General features: G+C 43.2%; 1 protein-coding gene across 2 annotated transcripts in view; it reads right to left on the minus strand.

The window, feature by feature from the left end:
• KREMEN1 (kringle containing transmembrane protein 1) overlaps positions 1-17,969 on the minus strand; it is a 66,299-nt gene that overhangs the window by 16,220 nt on the left and 32,110 nt on the right. For both annotated transcript variants that reach the window (XM_077761654.1, XM_077761653.1), the window contains exons 4-5: positions 8,320-8,444; positions 2,333-2,486 (exon numbers count right to left, since the gene is read on the minus strand). In XM_077761654.1, coding sequence (XP_077617780.1) covers positions 2,333-2,486; positions 8,320-8,444 — 279 coding nt within the window. The remainder of the gene's footprint in view (positions 1-2,332; positions 2,487-8,319; positions 8,445-17,969) is intronic.

The following is a 17,969-nucleotide window of genomic DNA, read 5'->3' on the forward strand; positions in this document are numbered from 1 at the left end:
AGCCCGACGCGGGGCTCGAACCCACGAACCGCGAGATCATGACCCAAGCGAAAGTCGGACGCTTAACCGACTAAGCCACCCAGGCGCCCCAGAAGGACCTAATTTATATAAGTTAATAATTTATATAAATCCTTAATACATACTCTAGGTACTCAGTGTTTCTCTCCTTCCTTTTTTCACTTAAGAGTAGATCAGGCAGGGGTGCCTGGGTGGCTCAGTCAGTTAAGCGTCCATCTTTGGCTCAGGTCATGATCTCACAGTTCATGTGTTTGAGCCCCGTGTCGGGCTCTGTGCTGATAGCTCTGAGCCTGGAGCCTGTTTCAGATTCTGTGTCCCCCTCTCTTCTCCTACCCACTCTCTCTGCTTTGTCTCTTTCTGCCTCTCAAAAATAAGTAGATGTTAAAAAAAAAAAGTAGACCAGGCAATTTGTAAGCTCAGTAAACATACTCTCTTGGGCTAGGGCATCAAGACAGAGGATTTTAAAATAATGGACTATAATAGTGAAAACCTAAATAGATGTGCAGGACAGATTATTTGCCAACCATTCTTAAACATTAGCCAAATTTCAGTCTTTAGCTTTAACTGGGGTACTAAACTGCGTATTTGTCTTTTTTTTTTTTTTTAATGTTTATTTACTTTTGAGAGAGAGCGAGAGAGAGCGAATGAGCATGAGTGGGGGAGGAGCAGAGGATCTGAAAGGGGTTCTGTGCTGATAGCAGTGAGCCCAATGTGGGGCTTGAATTCATAAACTGTGAGATCATGACCTGGGCCGAAGTCAGACGCTCAACTGACTGAGCCCCCCAGGTGCCCCATAAACTGAATATTTGTCTTAACATAAAGGGGGGTATAGGGAGACACTGGCAGCCTCTGGCAGGTACACTCAACCAAAAAGACCAATGGTTGACCACATGAGTTCTGCTTGCCAACCAACCTTCCCCTTGTCCTCTGCCCAATTCTGACAATATCTAAGCTCTAACTTGTGAAAGGCTTGGTTATAAACTTGAGGTGGCTTTACAGTCACCATATGTAGTAGGTGGATTGTGTCCTACCATTCTTGGTAACTGTGAATGTGACCTCATTTGGAAAAAGGGTCTTTACATATGTAATCAAGTTAAATGAGGCCAAACTAGAAGAGAGTGGGCCCTACCTCCAACAATCAGCATCCTTATGAGGAGATACAGAGAGACAGAGAGGCACAGACAGACAGAGGGAAAACGGCCACGTGAAGAGGATGCAGAGATTACAGCGATGCAGCTACAAACCAAGGACTACTGACAGTGACCAGAAGCTTAGAAGAGGCAAAGGATTCTTCCCTGCAGCCTGACCCTGAGAAAACCTTACTTTTGAACTTCTGTCCTCCCAAATTACAAGCGAATACATTTCTGTTGTTTTAATGCCCCTGAGCTGTGAACAGTTGCTATGGCAGCCCTGGGAAACGAATGCACCCCAGGACATTTCTGCTTGAAGCTCAGTCGCCCCGCCAGCTGGGGTGGCAGGAGTGTACCTAATCCAGCCACACACCTAACAAAGACACTACAGACTCACCGGTGTAATTTAGTGACCTTAAGCCTTTCCTTTTGCCTGCCTCACTTGTCACAGTCTGCCTTCTACCATGTAGAATCTGGAGCTACATTGGTACTCTTGCGCTCATAAAGTCTCACTACCACTGAGCAGATGTGGGGGGCTGTGATGAGGGACCAGGTAGTCCAGTGGTTAGAACAAGGTGCAGGAGAGGTCAAGGCCTCGGATCCATACCTGATCCATAGTACACCCTGCACCTAGCCTGCATCTCACAGGTGTGATGGGTCAGAGAGGAGACCGGTCAGGGCACGCTCAGTATCAGGCCTGGAAAGACAACTTGAAGCATATGCTCTCTTCTGCATCACAATACGATCCCAAATGCCAAGGAAAACATTAAAGGGCTTGGAAATTAAATAATTAAAATAAGAGGATCTTAAGGCTGATACTGAACAGCTTTACCGGTGTCTACGTTAAGTTGCAAAGGTCATCCTTTCTAGGTTGCCGAAGTATCCCACGATAGGCCTCGTCTCTTCAGAGCCCATGGCACAACTGTAATTAATTACTTTTATTTGTTTGTTTAATGTCTGTCCTCCCTTCCAGAAGGCTGTGGCTGAGTCTTCCTCGTCAGTGTTGTATCCCCAGGGTCTGGTCAGGGCCTGGCCTGCCATAGGTGCTTCATAAGTATCTCTATGTGAATGAACGAACGGATGAATGAATGGATGGAAGGGAGGGAGGGAGGCTGGGCAGGTCGCTCCTCTGGCACAAAGGTTTCTGCATCTTTTGGGCAGTGATGGGCACAGGGCATACTCACTATCAAAGAGGATGATCCTGCCATCACCACCACAGGGCTGGGTGTGATCCCCGAAGCAGACGCTGTTGCACTCGGTGCTGGCTGCCTCCCCGTACTTCCAGTAATCAGGATTGTTTCCACAGAAGCAAGCATAGCCGGACTCCATCCCAGCAAACTGCCACGGCAGAGAAATAGCACTCAGTAAGTGTCAGTCTGGGGTGTCAGGTGGCCTGAAGGAGCCCCCAGCCTCACCCTCTGGCTCCTCCCTCACTCCATTCCCTCAGCACTCATTACACACGGTATATAACTATGCTTCCCCTTTGGTGAGCATCCCTTTTAATGCTTGCATCTCTATGGTACTTCAGTGAGTTTTAAGGCAAGTGTGTGTGTGGGGAGGATCCCGCAAACTCAGAACATTAATAATGGCAGCTAAACATTTTACTGAATGTTTTCTATGTGCCAAGTGGTAGGCACTTTATGGCTAGTCCTCACTGCAAAGTCATTACAGACCCCATTAAAACTTTTCATTTTATTTATTACCATATGCTAAAACTATTTATATGGTATATAGTGCTATAAATTTTAACACATGTAGAGATCTGTGCAGTCACAACAATCAGGATACAGAAGAGGCACTTTGCCCCAGTAACCCTCCTATTCTGAACCTACAGCTCTATAATTCTCCCTCCTATAAACAGACCTTGGCAGCCACCTATGAGTTCGCTGTTGCTATGGTTTTGCTTTTTCAAGAATATTGCATGCTAAGACTGAAGTTTATGTTCCTCCAAAAGTCATATGTTGAAACCCTAACTCCCACTGTGATAGTATTTGGAGATAGAGCCTTTGGTAGATGATTGGGTCATGAGGGCAGAGACACTCATGAATGGGATTAGTGCTCTTATGAAAGAGACCCCACAGAGCTCCCTAGGGCCTTCTGCCATGTGAGCACACAGCAAGAAGATGGCCTTCTATGAACCGGGAGACAAGATCTCACCAAATACCAAATCTGCCAACAACCTTGATCTTATACTTCTAGCCTCCAGAACTATGAGAAATAAACATTTGTTTATCCAGTCTATGGTAAGTTTGCTACCGCATCCAGAATGCACTAAGACATATACATGGAATCATATAGTATGTAACCTTTTGAGACTGGCTTTCCACTCAGCACAATGTCTTTGAGATTCATGCAAAGTGATGCATGTATAATAGTTCATTCCTTTTTCTGGCTGAGTAGTAAGTAGTCCATTGCATAGATATACTGCTGTTTGTTAATCCACTGGTTGTTTCTAGTTTTTCATGATTATGGATTGAGTTACTATAAACATTTGTGTATAGATTTAGTGAGCATAAACTTTCATTTCTCCAGAGTAAATATCTAGGAATAGGGATGCTGGGTTATATGGTAAGTGTATGTTTATAAGAAACTACCAAACTGTTTTCCAAAGAGGCTGTATCACTTTACATTTTCAACAACAATGTAAGAGTCCTAGTTGCCCCATATCCTTGTCAACACATGTTATTGTCAGTATATTTTATTTTAGCCATTCTAATAGATATGTAGTGGTATCTCACTGTGGGTTATATTCACATTACCCTAGTGGTTAATGACATTGAATGTCTTTTCATGTGCTTATTTGCCATTTCTATATCCTCTTTGGTGAAGTATCTATTCAAGTCTTTTGCCCACTTTTAAAAACAGGGTTTTTTTTTTACTATGAGTTTTATATGTATTTTGCATATAAGTCCTTTCCTGTATATATGATTTGCAAAAATTGTCTTCCAGGCTATGGGTTATCTTTTCATGCTTTTAAAAACGTCTTTCACAGAGCAAAAGTTTTTAATTTTGGTAAAGTCCAAGGTGAAATTTGCCCATTTTTTCTTTTATGGATCATGCTTTCTCTATCATACCTAGGAAGTTTCTGCCTAAACCCAGGTAAACCCTGGTCATGAAGATTTTCTCCCCTCTTTTCCTCTAAATTTTATAGTTTTACATTTTAGTTAGACCTAAGATCCATCTTGAGTTGAGCATGTAGTCTTTTGTGTTTAACTTCTTTCAAATTAGTATGTTTTAGCAATTCATCCATATTGTTGTATGTATCAGTATGTCTTACCATATCTTCTTTTTGTTGCTGAGTAGTATTCCACAGTATGGATATACCACAGTTTATTTATCTGTTCATCAGTTAATGGACACTGAGTTCATAATAGTCCTGCTATGAACACTCATGTACAAGTTGTGTGTGAACATATGTTTTCAATTTTCTTGAGTATACGTCTAGGGATGGAATTGCTAGGTTATACAGTTATGTTTAACTTTTTGAGAAACTGCCAAACTATTTTCCATAGCAGCTGCACTATTTTACATTTCCACCAGCAATGTAGGAGGGTTCCAATTTCTCCACATCCTCACCAATGCTTGTTTTTGTTCTTAAAAGCATTTTTTTAACTACAGCCATTCAAGGTTATTTCTTGTGTAATATATTATTGCATTATGCTTTTGATTTTCATTTCCCTAAAGACTAATTATATGAGCACATTTTCATGTGCTTATTGGCCATTTGTATGTCTTCTGTAGAGAAATGTCTATTCGAATTATTTGCCCATTTTTTAATTGTGTTGTCCTTTTATTGTCAAGTTATAACAGATCTTTACATATTCTGGAGATTAAATCCTTATTCAGATAAATGATTCACAAATATTTTCTCCCATTCTATGAGTTGTTTTTTCATTTTTAAAATAGTGTCAATAGTGTTCCTGACACAAAAATTATAAATTTTGATGAAGTACAATTTACTTTTTCTTTGGTTGCCTGTGCTTTTGCTATTGTAACTAAAAGACCATTGCCTAATACTAAAATCATGAATATTTTACTTAAGTTTCCTTCTAAGAGTTCCTTCTATTATTCTTTTTTTTTTTAATTTATTTTTTAATTAGAGAGAGAGAGAACATGAGCAGGGAAGAGGGGCAGAAGGAGAAAGAAAGAATCCCAAACAGGCTCCACGCCCAGTGCAGAGACTGACACGAGGCCTGATTCCATGACCCTGGGATCAAGACCTGAGCTAAAATCAAGTTGGACGCTCCACTGACTAAGCCACCTAGACACCCTTAAGAGTTCCTTCTAATAGATAAACCTAATTACATTTAGGTCTTTGATTCATTTTTAGTTAATTTTTTATATATAGTTAATTTTTATATATAGAGTGAGGTAGGGGTCCAAATTCTTTTCCATGGGCTATCCAATTGTCCCAACACTATTTGTTGAAAAGACTATTCTTTCTCCACCGAATAATCTTGGCACCCTTGTCAAAAATCAACTGACCAGGGGCGCCTGGGTGGCTTAGTCAGTTGGGCGTCCGACTTTCGCTTAGGTCATGATCTCGCGGTTCGTGGGTTCGGGCCCCGCGTCGGGCTCTGTGCTGACTGCCAGCTCAGAGCCTGGAGCCTGTTTCAGTCTGTGACTCCCTCTCTCTGACCCTCCCCTGCTCATGCTGTCTCTCTCTCCTAGAAATAAATAAAACATTAAAAAAAAAAAAATTAAAAAAAAAAATCAACTGACCATAAATAAATGTATGGGCTTATTTCTGGACTCTAAATTTGATTCCATTGGTCTATATATCCATCCTTATGCTAGTACCATAGGTTTTTTTTTTTTTAATAGTATAATTTAAAGTTAGTTTTGGTCTTTGGTATGATCTGAATATAGAGGTTTATTTTCCTTCATGAAGAGCTCCTGTTTTTCTCCAGAACTATATATTTTTTTTGAGAGAGAGAGAGAAGATGCATGCAAGTTGGGGAGGGGCAGAGAGAGAAGGAGAGAGAGAATCTTAAGTAGTCTCTATGCCCAGTGTGGAGCCTGACACGAGCCCCTCACAATGGTGAGGTCATGATCTGAGCCAAAATCAAGAATCAGGAGCTTAACTGATTGAGCCACTCAGACACCCCTCCAGAACTATTTGTTGACAGACCATCCCTCATCTCTGTTGAAAATCAACTATTCATGTAAGTACCGGTCTACTTCTGGACTCTTTTTGGTTTCATTGATACCCATAGCAGGAGTTGAAAACCCTTTTCTTTCACAAAAAGTCAGATAGTAAATGTTTCTGGCTTTGTGGGCCATACAGTTTCTGTTCAACTACTTAACTTTGCTCTTGTAGCATGAAAACAGGCATAGACAATGGGTGTGGCTGTTTCATTAAACTTTATTTACAAACATAGGTGGGTAGTAGAATTGGTCCACATACCACTGTTTGCTAACTCCTGATCTATATGACTATTCTCATGCCAATACTACTCTCTTCATTATTATAGCTTTATAGAAAGTCTTGAGATCAGAGAGGATTAGTCCTTCAAAGTTGCCCTTTTTCAAAATTATTTAGTTATTCTAGATACTCTGCCTTTCCATGTAAATTTTAAGATCAGCTTGACAAATTAAAAAAAATATATTATTTTTAATTTTTTTTTATGTTTACTTATTTTTGAGAGAGAGAGAGAGACAGACAGACAGACAGAATGTAAGCAGGAGGGGCAGAGACAGAAGGAGACACACAATCCGAAGCAGGCTCCAGGCTCTGAGCTGTCAGCACAGAGCCCGACATGGGGCTTGAACTCACAAACTGTGAGATCATGACCTGAGCTGAAGTCAGATGCTTAACTGACTAAGCCCCCCGGTGCCCCTCCTTACTTTCTTGTACAACATGCTTCAGGCTCGTCTTACACTTTCTCAGGACCAGCTCTAGAATTTGCAATTTTCTCCAAGGAGCCCTAGTTCTTTCTGTTTGTTTGTTTGGGGTTTCTTTTTTGGTTGTTGTTTAGACAGAGAGAGCACATGTGAGCTGGGGAGAGGGACGGAGAGGGAGAGGGAGAGGGAGGGAGAGAGAGAGAGAGAGAGAGAGAGAGCGCAAGAGAGAATCTTAAGCAAGTTCCATGCTCAGCATGGAGCCTGATGTGGGGTTCGATCTGATGACCCTGGGATTGTAACTTGAGCCAAAATCAAGAGTCAGATGCTCAAGTGACTGAGCCACCCAGGCACCCCAAGGAGTCCTAGTTTTGATGTAATGGAGGACAATATCTAGAAACCAAGATCTGAGGACTAAGTGTGCTCTGTGCTATCAGTGTGTCACTGTTCCCAGGTCCTTTCAGTGGACAGAGATAAGAAGTGTATGTGTATATACATACACACACAGACCTACTAGCACGTTTATATTTATTTCCACATCTATCTCCCTATATATCAAAACCATACAATATACTAATAACTTCAATCCCCATCTGACACTCTAGGCTTCATTTTGGTTTTCCCTGGCTCCCTTTGCCAATAGTGAGGAATCTGGCTCCCATTACCTTCAATATGTTAACTTGTATGTTCAATCCCTTTGCAAGCAACCAACCACTCCATCATGTTAGGCCAATTGCCTTTCTAAGCCACCTGCCTCACAAAGGCCCTGACCTTGCCAGGCTACTCTTCTTACTTGAACCTGATTAATGGCTTTTTCACAGAATTATTAACAAAGGAGAAAAGAAAGGAAGGAAAAAGGAGAGAAGGAAGGAAAGATATAGCAAGCAATAACATTATTGAAACTTAATAGCCAAGGAATGAATTTCAGATAGAGGAAAGGACAAAAAGAAAAGAAAATATTTTGTCCCGGCAAGGGCCCCTAACATAGCAAGGAAGTGACCATTACCTTAGCCTATTCCCAGAACCCCTGTGGAGCCAGAGATGTCTCTGCTCATAACATTCAAGGGCACAAGGAATACATAATTCTGTCAGAGGTCAAATAGGGATGCAAATGTGGGGATTTTCCTCTTTTCTTTCCCCGTCTTTATTCAAGAATGCTGCCTCACTCTCCTGAATACCAAGCCCCATTCTTCCTCCAGCCCCAACTTGGCAGAAAAATAGTTACATGGTTTGATAGGTTTAAAAAAAGTATATATATTTTAAGTTATCTCAGCAGAATGCATTTATATCTTCATGCTTTTCTATAGATATACAGCCATAGAGCCGTTACCTTGAACCTCTGGCTCCGACAAAAACTGATGCAGGTTTGTATGGTAAGTTTGTTAGACGTTTTACTGGCGCCAGTTAGAGGAGGTGGGTTTCCATGATCCTTGTAGCAGCCAAGGTTTCCAGGCACTGGAGAAAAAAAGAAAAGCAAAAGAATTTCACAACATCTGGCTGCAAAACACAAAGAAGGAAGAGCGATTTGTGCCAGGTACTTTCATCCCCACTAATATTTCTACTCCTAAGGTATAAATAAATAATAAGCAACAAGCTTTAAAAATAGAAGTCTTAGCATCCTCTGGTAAATGCCATGTTTCTGTTTTCTTTTGAAGAGCGTATGGGGCCCAGATCCACCTTTAACTAACCTATTGAGTATTGAAGAGAACTAGGAGCAATTTCCTCAAAATAGAGAAGTTGCAATAGGTAAATTATGTTTCAGAGTCACTGGAGGGCAGGAAAAGCCCTTGGAAGCCCTTCATCCTATGCCTTGTTTCTCCCCTTGTTCTTTAGAGAGCTCTGTAAGTGGGTTTCCCCAAGTGGCTTCAGTGAGTGTATTAGTTTCCTATAGCTGCTAGGACAAATCACTATAAACCTATTGGCTTAACATAGCATACATTCATTCTCTTACGGTTTAGAGGTCAGAATACTAAATGGATCTTATGGGACTGAAATCAAGGGGTCAGAAGGGACTTGTTCCTTTTGGAGGCCCAGGGGGTATCTGTTCCTTGCCTTTTCCATCTCCTAGAAGCTGCCCCTATTCCTTGGCTTGTGGCCACACCATTCCAGCCTCTGCCTCCATCATACCTCCTTCCCTCCCTCTGCTTCCAGCTTCACATCACCTTCTCTGACTCTGATCTTCTGCCTCTCTGTTATAGGGACCTCTGTGATGACATTGGGCTTACCTGGATAATCTCCCTGTCTAAAAATCCTTAACTTAAGTACATCTGCAGAATCTTTTATGCCATGTAAGGTAACATATTAAAAGATTCCTGGGATTATAGGACAGACATTTTGGGAGGCCATTATTCGGCTTACCACAATGAACATACAATCATATAATAGGATGGTTTTGTCTAATAGAAAAAGCTGTATCTGAGAATAAAGAAACCTGAATATATGTACCAACTGTGGTAGACAGCTTTCAAAGACGGCACTCAATGACCCCCATCTCCTGGTGTTTGTGCCTTTGGGGAATCCCCTCTTCTTGAGTGTGAGTTATATTAATGACTTGCTTTTGACCAACAGAATGGGACAAAGTTGATGGGATGCCATTTCTCTTTTTTTTTTTTTAATATTTTTTTATTTATTTCTAGGAGAGAGAGAGAGAGAGAGAGAGAGAGAGAGACAGCGTGAGCAGGGGAGGGTCAGAGAGAGAGGGAGTCACAGACTCCGAAACAGGCTCCAGGCTCTGAACTGGCATGCGACACGGAGCCCGATGCGGGGCTCGAACCCACGAACTGCGAGATCATGACCCAAGCAAAAGTTGGACACTTAACCAACTAAGCCACCCAGGCGCCCCTCTCTGGGTCTTAGTTTTCCATCTGTGTTATTAACTTATGAATCATTTCACTGTCAGATGGAGCCCTTTCCCTATTTTCACTGTTTGGCTCATCCCAGTTTATATAATTGAAGATATAATAAGATATGAGTGAGGCCTGGTCCTAGAAGTTCCTCTAGGTCGGTTAACACCTAGGTCCTAGAAGTATCTCTAGGTCAGTTAAGACCTAGATATGTTACCCAATTCCAAAGTGAGCCAAACAGACTCCTAGAAAGTGTTTTTTCTTTATGCTTAAGGCTAGAAAACAGGGGCAACTGGCTGGCTCAATCAGTGGAGTGTGTGACTCTTGATCTCAGGGTTGTGGGTTTGAGCTCCATGCTGGGTGTAGAGAGTACTTAAAAATAAAACTTTTTAAGGGGCACCTGGTGGCTCAGTTGATTGTCTGACTTCGACTCATGACCTCACAGTCTGTAAGTTTGAGCCCTGCATCAGGCTCCCTGGTATCAGCGTGGAGCCTGCTTCAGATCCACTGTCCCCACCTCTCTATCTGCCCCTTCCCCACTTGTGCTCTCTCTCTCTCTCTCTCTCAAAAATATATAAACGGAAAAAAATAAATTAATTAAAAATATTTTTTAAAAAGACTAGAAAACAGCTTAACAAGCTTTACATCCACATTAGCCTGTTGGCATATAAAAATATATGTGTGATTCTGTGTGTATGTACATACACATTTTTAAATTTCTGCCACCATCAACATCTAACCAGTTCCTGTTAAATTGGCAGGAAGTACCACTGCTAACCAGAAGAGTCACCCTTCCCCCTCTAGCCAAGTAGTTACCCTTCTTCCTTGCGTCACACATGGTTCAAATATAACAAATGTGGCTCACCACACAAATGTTAAAATGCATCTTTTGGAAACAAACCAAATCTCTATAGTGGCGAATGTAAACAGAAAAGCTCTAGGCAGTAGGAGTCCGGTGTTCAGTGAGAGTCTGGCCTGGGAATGGCTGGGTGTTAGAGGTTAAAACATGCAGTGAGTTAAGAGTCTCTAGGCCGGGGCGTAACCTATAAGCTGAGTTTGTTAAAGGGACCTTGCATATGGAAACTGGAGCCATGCGTTTAATGATTCTTAATAAGAAATACTTGATCATCATCCTGGTCATTTATTCTGATTTTTGTCTCATTTATTCTATTATGCTCATAAGTAAGCATGTTATTATGTATTAGTTTATAGAGAGCCCAAGGCATGTAATCATAAATATTAAGATTAGACATAAACAAGGCTATGGGTTGCATTAATGCAGCTGGAACTTATAAGCTTCATTCACAATTTGGTGAGGAAATCCAGGCAGCTCATGTTCCAGTGGGGTGGTGAGGTGGATCCCAGGAAGTCAGACCAGACCATATGCTGTAGCTCCATTCCCCTGCCTCTGCATGGCCTAAGGTGTCATGCTCGTCACGCCAGCTACCATCAATTCTATCTCCACAAATACTGCAGACATCTGTCCGTGTCTCTCTCTACACTGCCACTTCCTCAGGTTAAGCCCCCATCTTCTCCCACTTAGACCCATCTCCTTGTTTCTAGGTGCACCCTAGTCTGGTTAGTACACTGCAACCAGAATAATCTTTACCATACATTCCAGGCATAAGGAAGGCAAGAGGCAAGGGCAAAGGCTTAAGGCAAGAATGATGTTGTCCTCTGCAGGAACAAAAAGAAGTGAGGCTGACCAATGACAGAGAGAGGGAAAAGCAGTAGGAGCTGGAGAGGTATGCAGGGGCCCTGCCTGAAACCCTCAAAGCCCCTCAGGATGAAGTCCAAACTCTCTCACATGGTTCACGAGGCCCTGACTGATCTGTGCTGCTTGCTCCCCTTCCCCTCCCCTTTCTCTCAGCTCAGGTTCTAGATGAAAGCCAAATTAAATGATAGTCTATTTGCAAGTTTCCCCACTGCACATTGCTCTCTGGCCTCCGGACTTTTGCGCATGGCCTTTCCTTTGCTTGAAATACTCTCTCCTGCTTAACAGTGCAGCCTGAGCACTATCTCCCTTAGGGAAGCTCCCCTCTACCCTACAAGATTATATGCTCCTGCCGTGTAGTCCTGCAGCAGCCGAAGCTGCACTTGATTCTAAACACCTGTTCCTGTGTCTCTCTTCGCAGTTAACCGTGAACAACTTATGGGTAGAACCGTATCTTCCACACACCATTCTATTCCCAAGGCCTGGTAAGGTCCCAGTCACAGAGCTGTGCTCTAAAACTGCACGCTGGATGCACAAGCATGTTCTGCACCAGCCGCCTGGAACCATGAAGTGAGCAGGGAAAGGCATTTCTTCGGCGGCAGTGAAAGAACAGAGCGGGGGAAGTGGAAAGCGGAGCCGGCCTGTGTAACAGCTCCCACCTAAAGCTAGTGACCACTGGTTCTGACTCCCGCCTGCACACTGTCCTCTTTTTTTTGAGTTTTTTAAATTTTAAGTAGGCTTCCCTCCCAGCACAGAGCCCAATGCAGGGTGTGGACTCACAACCCTGGGATCAAGACCTGAGCTGAGATCAAGTGTCAGATGCTTAACCGACTGAGCCACCCAGGCACCCCACACACGGCCTTCTTTGGTTATTACAAACACCATTCAAGGGACACGTGGGTGGCTTAGTTGGTTAAGTGTCTGACTCTTGATTTCAGCTCAGGTCACGATCTCATAGTCATGAGATTGAGCCCCATGTCGGGCTCCGCACTGGGCACGGAGCCTGCTTAAAATTCTCTCTCTGCCTCTTCCCTGCTTGCTCTCTCTCTCCTTCTCTCTCTCTCTCTCAAAACAGAAAAGAAAAAAGTAAATGAAAGAAAATGTCATTCAAGATAACTGAGCTTCATAAAGGTTAACTTGAAAACTTAAAGTTTTAGCCTAAGCATTTTGGAAAGAACCATTCTGAAATGCATTAGCTACTTCTTTTTAAAAGCTTAACTCAGGGGGTCTCTGGCTGGCTTAGTCGGTTGAGCAATGGCTCTTGATTTCGGCTCAGGTCATGATCTCCTAGTCCTGAGATTAAGCCTTGTGTCGGGCTCTGTGCTGGGCACAGAGTCTATGGACTCTCTCTGACCCTCCCCTGCTTGCTCTTGCTCCCAAAAAAACACCAAAAATAAAAACAAAACAAGACAAGACAAAACAAAACAAAAAAAAACCTTGGGGCTCCTGGGTGGCTCAGTTGGTCAAGTGTCCGGTAATGATCTCACAGTTCATGAGTTCAAGCCCCGCATCGGGCTCTGTGCTGACAGCCTGGAGCCTGCTTTAGATTCTGTGTCTCCCTCTCTCTGTCCTCTCCCACTTAAGCTCTCTCTCTCTCTCAAAAATAAACATTAAAAAGAAGCTTAACTCAGTTTAACCTACTTTAAATTTCTCTTGGTGGCTTGAGGTCATCAAATGTGTTTCACTGAATGGCCCCAGCCAGCCTGGTGTACTTTTTTCACGCTCTTGTGTCTGACTTGAAGTCTATTGAATAGTTAAGTCTGTCCCCTTGGTTACCAGCCAGGGCTGCTGAACCCTCAAGACACTGGAACTGGAAGGAGTCTCAGAGAGCATCCACTCTTTGCTGTCTCTGTGTACCCTCTTCTTAATTTGCTGCTCCTGGGGCTCACAACAATACTATCGAGCTTATTAGATTTGTGTGAAAAATAAGAATAAGTAGTTTCTAAAAGAGGGAGGGACTCGAGGATCCTCACTTTCTGGCATCCATTCCGGGGCCCGGGAGTTGCTTTCTGTATGTGCACATCCTAGTACGAAGCAATATTCTGAAGGGCACTGGCGCCAGTGTCATCTGTTCCAGGGCAGTGAGCATTCTGCAGCAATCACAGATGTGAGCTCTGGAGTCGGGCAGACCCCAGGGTGAATGCTGGCCCCGGTTTCATCAACAGTGGAATGAGAAGCAATATGGCCTCAAAGGGTTCTTCTGAGAATTAAAATGAGATAATGTAAATAAAGTCAGCACCACAAGGCCTGGCAAGATGACGTGTGCCGAATAAACAGTGTTTAGTACCATTATAGTTGACCCTTGAACAACAAGGGTTCGAACTGCACGTGTCTACTTATATGTGGATTTTTTACAGGACAGGACTGTATGTGTATTTCCTCTTCCTTATGATTTTCTTAATAACATTTTCTTTTCTCTAGCTGCTTCTATTGTAAGAATACAGCATACAAGACATATAACTTGCAAAGTCTGTGTTAATTCACTGTTTATGTTATTGGTAAGGCCTCTGGTCAATAGCAGGCTATTAGTAGTTAAGTTTTTGAGAGGCAAAATTTATGTGTGATGTTTGACAGGGCCCTTAACCCCTGCATTGTTCAAGGGCCAAGTGTATATATAATAAGGCTTTCATCATTCACCACACAAACAGAAACAACTTGCTCAGTAATAGAAAACTAAAATAGCATTCATTGTGTTAAAAGGCAAAATCAAAGGCAGTCACCTCAAAAAAATGGGTTTAATTCCAGATACTAGAACATCGATCTCTTACATCTGGTGAGCACACAGTAGACTTTCACATAAGCATCTCACATGGAAATCAAAGCCCTTTGAGGGAACTGGCATGGATGGGGTTATTCTATGCAACAAAGAAGAAACCGCCGTCCAGCAAGAGTAAGGGCCTTCCATGGGGGCCCAGAAGATGGAACTGGAGAGCACAAGTAAGCTTGAGGGTGGCAGATTCTCACTTTGTGGTTTTGTTCCCTTTTCTCATAGGGCCAGTCTGACAAACTGAATGGTAAGTAAGATTAAAGACTGACTTCTCAAATGCACTAGTCCCTCAACACTCTGTGTGCCACGAGGCCAGCCTCTGAGACAGTGGCCAGCTTCTGAGGGGTGCCGCTGCCCTCTGACTCGCGCTGGAAAGTGTGGCTCCAAGTCTCGCCGGAGAAGACACGTCATGTAGTCTTCAAAAGCATTACTGGCCAACTGAGTGCATTTCCAGACCGTGTCCCACCCTTAGCTCTTCCCAGAAGCAGGGAGGAAAAGTCCATTTGAAAAAGGATATTTGTTCTCGAATTCCTTTTTACTTTCAAGACCACTTTAAAGTCCTGTGGCTTGGTCATGCATTTTTCCTCTTACCAAAGAGGCTTCATCACTTTCAGTTTTTTAAAAAATCATCTTAAAATACAAACAGACCCCTTGTTTATCATAGTCAGTGCTTTAAAACACATGACAGTTAATTAGTAACATTCTCTTCAGATGTTCGGAGGTCTTGACGGAGATAAAAGTTTTAGAAGTGGCTAAGGGGAGATAGTCCTCTATTCAAATTAATCCAGGAACTATTGTTCTTTTACTATCACAAGGAGCCATTGGGAAGCAGCCAGGCAGGCTGACTAACCAGCCATTACATTTGGATATAACTGTGGCTTCATTGTGAAGGTGCTACATATACCCCATAGGAGCCTCCATGGCCGACAACCCTTTTCTAAGGGCCACCTATTGCCCATGGCACCTTCTCAAAGAATCTCCTCCTATGACTGCTCTGCTGGTGGTTGGGAACAGGACTCTATCCTCTGACTGACTCCCATGGGGGGGTCCACCAGATTCTTTCTCCCAGGAAGCTGGAACTGGGATTTCAGTTCGTGAATTGTGGGCACTGGACTTACAGGATTCTGCAAGTGGGGATTAAGACAACCAGTCATCTTTGGGCCACCTGAGTTGAGGAGTGAGCAGATTCTTCTGGTCCACAAAGAGGAAGAAGAATGGATGCCATCCTGAGAGAGAGAGGCAGAGGTGGGAGACCAGGTGGCTCCAAAGACAGATGGCAAGAGTGGGCACTTTCTTCCCAGGTTCTTGGGACACAGGAATGGAGATTCTGCAATATACTCCCAATGCCCTCCCAATAAATTCTTTTTGCTCAGGTTAGCTTGAGTGAGTTCGATTCCTGGCAATCAACTCCTGACAAAGATAGAAAGCATGCCCATTATGGCAAAAGCTCAGTGTGAATACATATCTTCAGATGGCCATTTATATAAGAAGTCCTGCTGTCGCTGTGTTTTCTATCCCAGTGCTCTAACCAGATCTGGGATATTAGTTTAAGAAACCAGAAACAAAGTTCTTACTGACATTTTGGAAAACTTCCTTGGCTCCTTTTACTTTCTCTTATAAGTGAAATCTGCTTCTTCAGAAGTGAGGAAAGGAAATGTGGTGATTGCTTATTTTAAGTTATTTCACCTTATATTGAGACCATCTTCCACTCCTGAGTCACGCTGGTATCTCAGTAGTTGATTTCTTCCCTTCATGGGAACAAGAACTAAATTCACATAAGATGATGCCATTGATGTCCTATTTGAGGGCCAATCATCCCAAATACGCCCTTCTGAGAATCGATGGGTTAGGTCTAGACTCATCCACTCTCTCAACCATGAGCAGTGACCACAAGCATACTGCTCCCCATCCTGTCCATCTACTTCTGTTCCAGATCTGGCAGGTGTCATCTTGGTCCAAGTCCTATCCCAGTATGGCCCCACTGTACTTATTTAATTTTATTTCTAAACATTAGCTGTCCTTTGTCAGTCACAATGATTCTAGAAGTGGCACTACTCCTGTCTCCAAGTCTCCTATCAGGTCACCCACATAAATAAGTAAACATAGACTTTCCTTCCCCTATGAAATTTTACCTTTAGGGGAAGGTAGTAAGAGTTCCTAAGGATCCTGACCCCACATGGTGCTGATGAATTACAGGGGTAGTTCTCTTTTGGTGTGAGTTCTTTCTCTGAAACTTAATTTCTGGTGATTTAATGCGGTAGTCTTCAAAAGAAGATCTAATAATCTCACACCTCCTCACACATGTGGGTTGCTTCCTACTTTAAGAGTTGGCATCAGGGGCGCCTGGGAGGCTCAGTCGGTTAAGTGCCCAACTTCGGCTCAGGTCATGATCTCACAGTTTGTGGGTTCGAGCCCTGTGTCAGGCTCTGTGCTGACAGCTAGCTCAGAGCCTGGAGCCTCTTTCGGATTCTGTGTCTCCTTCTCTCTGACCCTCCCCTGCTCATGCTGTCTCTCTGTCAGAAATGAATAAAAACGTTAAAAAAAAATTAAGGAAAATTAAAAAAAAAAAAAAAAAAGAGTTGGCATCAATTTCCTTTGCTCTTGAATCCGGGCTGGCCTTGTGACTTGCTTTGATAAACAGAATGTGGTGGACTTCTGAGTTCATGCCTTAAGATGACTGGCAGTTTCTACTCTGTCTCTCTTAAAAACCATCCATGTGAGAGGCCTGAGTATGCTGTTGGAAAGAGTGGTCATCCAAGTAAAGGCCTAATGCCATCTTGGATGTTTTAGCCCCAGCAGAGCCTCCAGGAGAATGCAGTCACCAGACTGAACGGAGATGAGAGTAGCAGAAGAGCCACGGAGCTGAAACTTGGCCAACCCACATGAGCAGGAGAAATGATAAGCTGTTGTTATCTTAGGCCACAAGGGTTTGGGGTGGCCTGTGATACAGAAACAGACAGCTGAAACACCTTACTCGGCAAAAGGTCAGTCCAAGTTCGGAGGAATGATACAGCTGTGTCTCTGGGAAGAAGAGCTCAGTTTGTTGACTTGAACTTTTGTTTCTCAGGGACGCCACAAATATCCCAGGCAAGGAACCACAGACTCATCTTTTACCCTTCCTGCTGTTTCATCCCTTATGTATTCTACTTGTCATCAACTTCTGTCTTCTTCCTAAATGTATCTTGGATTTAACACTTCCTGTCTTATCTCACTGCTGCCATCACAGCTCAGATCTTGATGCCCTGGATTTAGAAATCTATACCCATCCTCTCCTCCCCAGTCTTCCTTCCTCAGATCCATTCTGTAAATGGACACTGGGCTCATCTTCCTAAACTAGGGCTTTCAGTGTTTCTGTCCCCATCTAACCAACTCTGGCTTTTGAGGTTTCGAGGCCTCACCTGGTTCCTCCCTGTCCACTCCTCTACTTGGGCAGTGTGTTCCCCAGCCCACACGTACAACAAGCCTGGGCCCTTCCTCCAAGTCCCTGATAGGCTGTTCCTTGACCTGGTGTGCCCTGACCCCTCCAGCCCCATCTGCCTTTCTCTGTAATGATGCCTCCAACTTCCACCACCCTACTGAGAGCCTTCTCATCTGCAAACACGCACTGTGCTCCACCTCCTAATTCAATCTTATTTATGTAACTGGTGGGCTGGCCT

The sequence above is a fragment of the Crocuta crocuta genome, unplaced genomic scaffold (assembly GCF_008692635.1).
Source record: "Crocuta crocuta isolate KB4526 unplaced genomic scaffold, BGI_CrCroc_1.0 scaffold348, whole genome shotgun sequence".
NCBI classification, from domain to species: Eukaryota; Metazoa; Chordata; class Mammalia; order Carnivora; family Hyaenidae; genus Crocuta; species Crocuta crocuta.